Source organism: Corylus avellana, chromosome 1, assembly GCF_965113065.1.
Source record: "Corylus avellana chromosome 1, dhCorAvel1.hap1.2, whole genome shotgun sequence".
NCBI lineage: Eukaryota > Viridiplantae > Streptophyta > Magnoliopsida > Fagales > Betulaceae > Corylus > Corylus avellana.
Genome location: NC_142490.1, coordinates 8,048,034 through 8,052,118, shown reverse-complemented (window position 1 = coordinate 8,052,118; position 4,085 = coordinate 8,048,034). Strand labels below are relative to the sequence as shown.

The following is a 4,085-nucleotide window of genomic DNA, read 5'->3' as shown; positions in this document are numbered from 1 at the left end:
TGGATTAGCCAAAAGAAAATATAAAATAGATATTTAATTGGAAGAGCTAAAAAAAAAGCTAAATGTAGCCGCACTTTTCAAGGGAGCTATTTTATTTTTTATTGTTTCTCTCACCTGTTTTCTCTTTTTTCCAAATCTTTTCCTACTTTTTCTCTGCATGTTCTCTTTTTCCCAAAATTTTTCCTATTTTTTCTCTCACGTGTTCTCTTTTTCCCAAAACTTTTCTTACTTTTAATAATATTTTAATAGAATAGATAAAAATATAGCTAATTGGATGTAGGAACATTTAAAAATAGTTTAGCTAAACAAGATAAAAATGAGTTTTGAGAAGCCATTTTACATAAAAATATGGTTCCTCCATTGAGAATGCTCTTACCTCGGTTGCTCATCCATATTCCCGAACATCTTAATCTCTCGTTAGTGCAAATTATACCTTAATATTAGACATCCTGCACACTAAGGTAGAAGCTCTCCAAGCTTTAAGAAGCAAAATCCCCTAAGAAGAACCTTCTTTCCTCCTTTCTCACTCTTTCTCACTCTAGGGTTTGGTTGTCTGAAATAGGCGAAAATAAGATCTATGGTTTAGCCTACGTCCTTTTATAGACCCCTCCCTCGCTTCATGGTTCTAAAAATTTCTTTTAAAAAACCTAACATGTGAGCATCTAACGTTTGGCCATTAAATCGATTGTCCAATGAGCCATACTATTGATTGACTGATGACAGCATCGATCATTCGTTGATTAGAAATTTCTAAATTTTTAAAACTCCTTCCAACATCTAATATTGTTGACCATTTTCATATGGGGTACGTGTAAAAGTATATAATTTTTAGGAAAATTTTTACACTTGTATCGTTTAAACTATTTAAAAAGTTTTTGTAATATATAAACTCACATATGCGAGTCCTACAAATTTAATGGTTAATTTTCTAAAAAAAAATATGGTGAAGGATGAGAGAATACTAAATAACAAGTCTCTAGACCTTCTTATTGTCATCCTAATGATAGAAACTGATGATGCATATTGTTTATATTATTATCTTTTTAAACCAAACATTAGAGGTCACATTGGATTAAACTCATTTATTAGTTATATATTTAGAAATTAGTAAAAAGATAAAAAGAAAGTTGCGAGTTACATGGGGTTCACAATTATGGCTATAATTATAATTTTTTTTTTTTTTTTACATTTCCATACAATATTTATAATGCGGGACAAGTAAATATTTGTCCCACGTGAATCAAAATCCCATTTGCTACCATCAATTTATAATTAATAATTTTAAAATTATTAATTATTAATCTTTTGGTCACATAATCACATAAAACCTATGAAAATAAAACAGAAGAAAAGGAAATAAACAGCCATATATATAGACTCGACTTCATCATCTTAAAAAAGTCCACATGTTCTACACTAACTCTTACAATAACACATCCCATGTCATTTTTAACATTATACACATGGGATAATTCTACAACTTTTACACACAAGCTTTAACCGTCTTGCCAATAGGAGTACCATAATTTTTATTAAAAAACTTCTTACAAGTTAACATGATAATTTATATTTGATAAAATGATTGGTCAATAAGTGATAAACTTGTCAACCATATACTATTAATTATTTTACCAATTATAAATTAACACGTTAATTATATATGAAAATTGAAGTAAAACTTATAATAACCCTAACGTGCCATTTTTCTGCACGTGGAACCCACCCACGTGGAATTAACCACACTTCTTTTTTCTTTTTTTTTTCAAGAAATGCTAAGATATCAAATCAGACAGGAGTAGCCGTGGAAGTCTCGAGAGCCGGCTGCACCTTCCCCATCATGAAGGAAGGGCCAATGGATGGATCATCTTCATCGCGGTAAGCATAAGCAAACCCACCGTGCCTCGTCAGGTCCATGCCCGCCATCTCATCATCCCGAGATATCCGCAACAACTTCAATTTATGAAGCACATAAAAAAGTGGACCCATCGTGACCGTCACCCACCCTAACACCACCACTATCTGCACGAGCTGTGCCGCTAGCAACTTCCCACCGCCGCCCATAAACAACCCGTACGGTCTGCCAGGCTTCCTCCCCTGATACACCTCGTCCACGTACGACTTCGTTGCGAACAGTCCCGTGAAGATTAGCCCCCACGCGCCGCACCCGCCGTGCAGTTGCGCCGCCTCGAGGGGATCGTCGTACTTGAGCTTTTCGGCAAGCTTGTTGCACCCTATCAGAACCCACGATGCTACGAAGCCGCAGATGATTGCCGCCCAGGGCTCCACCACGGAGCACCCTGAGGTGATCGCAGCGAATCCTCCCAACAGACCGTTACAAACGTCGAGGACATTCCAATGGCCCACCAGCAAGCGTTTGCTGAAAAGGGTAGTGAGAGCGGCTGTGCTCCCGGCCAGCGTGGTGGTGACGGCTGTTCTTCCGATGGCGCTCCATTGGCCGTAGTAGGAACTGCCGTCACCATACGACTTGGCGATTGTTAGAAATGAACCGGGATTGAATCCGTACCAACCGAACCACAGCAAGAACGAACCGAGCACGACTAGAGACGCGCTGTGACCGCGTAAAGCCACGGCGCGGCCGCTCCGGTCGAAGCGGCCGATTCTTGGGCCCTCTATCAGAGCACCCCACAAGCCCGCTATGCCGCCGACCATGTGTACCACTCCTGAGCCGGCGAAGTCGATGGCACCTAAAGAAATTTAGAAATAAAGGTTAATTAATAGAATAGAAAGAAAATAAACAGAGCCATTGGATCAATTTTATACACTAAAATTGCGATTTTAAAATTAAATTATTTTTGAAAAATTTGAGAATTATAAATGTAAAATATATATATATATATATCGCAAGTTGTAAACAAATTTTTCTAAAAACAAAATATTCTAAAGGCCGAACCTCAATTTTAAAAAAAATAAAAATCAAGCATTTCTCATATTAATAACGCACCTGAGCCGAATAAGAGATTGTCGGTGTGGGTGGGACTGGCCCAACCATCGGAGGACCAAAACCAGTGAGAAACTACCGGATAAACGAAGCCGGTTAAGAAGGTAGAGTAAATGAGGTAAGCCACGAACTGGGTTCGCTCGGCTATGGAGCCGCTGGTAATACCGGCAGCCGCTATGGCAAAAGCCCACTGGTAAAGGAAGAAGCTGTAGTCTCCGGAGGCCGAAGGGTAGTCTGTGAGGCCGAAGAAGTGGTGGCCTATGAAACCGTTGGAGGGGGTACCGAAGGCGAAGGCGAAGCCGAAGAGGTAGTAGGAGAGGCCGCCGGCGGCGGCGTCAAGGACGTTGGTGAGCATTATGTTCATGGTGTTCTTGGCGCGGACTGAGCCGGCGCAGAGCATGGCGAAGCCGAGCTGCATGGCGAAGACAAGGTAAGCTGAGAAGAGGAGGTATGTGTTGTCTATGGCGTAGGTGGTGTCGCTGAGCTTGTTGGCAATGGTGTCAAATCGGACACAGAGATAGGCAGCCAAGGCGCTAGCGTTGGCGGTGCCGGAGCTGAGAAAAGGGGTGAGATCGGTGGCTGAGCAGCTCAAGGAAGCCATGATAGTTAGAGAGAGAGAGAGAGGGGGGAATGCTCTAAGAAGTGAGAGAATAGATACTCTGGTTTTCTATTTATAGACCAGAGAGATGGTGAGGGCTTCTTATTCCCCTAAATATATAAAAGACAGATTCTCTTGGTTTTATTTTATTTTTCTCTCTTTTTATTAAAAAAATCATTAAGAAAAAAAATTTATTTTTTACAAATTAACTATAGGATTGGTAGGTGGTTTATAGTGCATCTACATATCCAATAGTTGATTTATATTAAAAAAAAATAGTAATAATAATAATAATAATATATAAAAGATGTACCACAAAATATGAAATAGGATTTCTCGTTGAGAAATACTCTTTACGGTCATTATAACATGAGATGTGTTATATGTACATTTTTGGTCCATTTTTCATACCCTTTTTTGTCAAATCAATCATTGGAATTGTACGGTTAATTTGAATAAAAAAAAAATGGTTAACAACTTTATTAGTAATTCGGTTTACACTTTTTTATTTTTTTTCCTTATGTTTGC

General features: G+C 38.8%; 1 protein-coding gene across 1 annotated transcript; it reads right to left on the bottom strand.

Annotated features, from left to right (window-relative positions):
* Positions 1-1,392: 1,392 nt before the first annotated feature.
* AMT1;2 (ammonium transporter 1;2) lies at positions 1,393-3,582 on the bottom strand. The gene is made up of 2 exons (XM_059580405.2): positions 2,963-3,582; positions 1,393-2,705 (listed from the first exon to the last, which is right to left on the bottom strand). The coding sequence occupies exons 1-2, from the start codon at positions 3,558-3,560 to the stop codon at positions 1,786-1,788; spliced, it is 1,518 nt and encodes a 505-aa protein (XP_059436388.1). The 5' UTR covers positions 3,561-3,582; the 3' UTR covers positions 1,393-1,785.
* Positions 3,583-4,085: the final 503 nt, after the last annotated feature.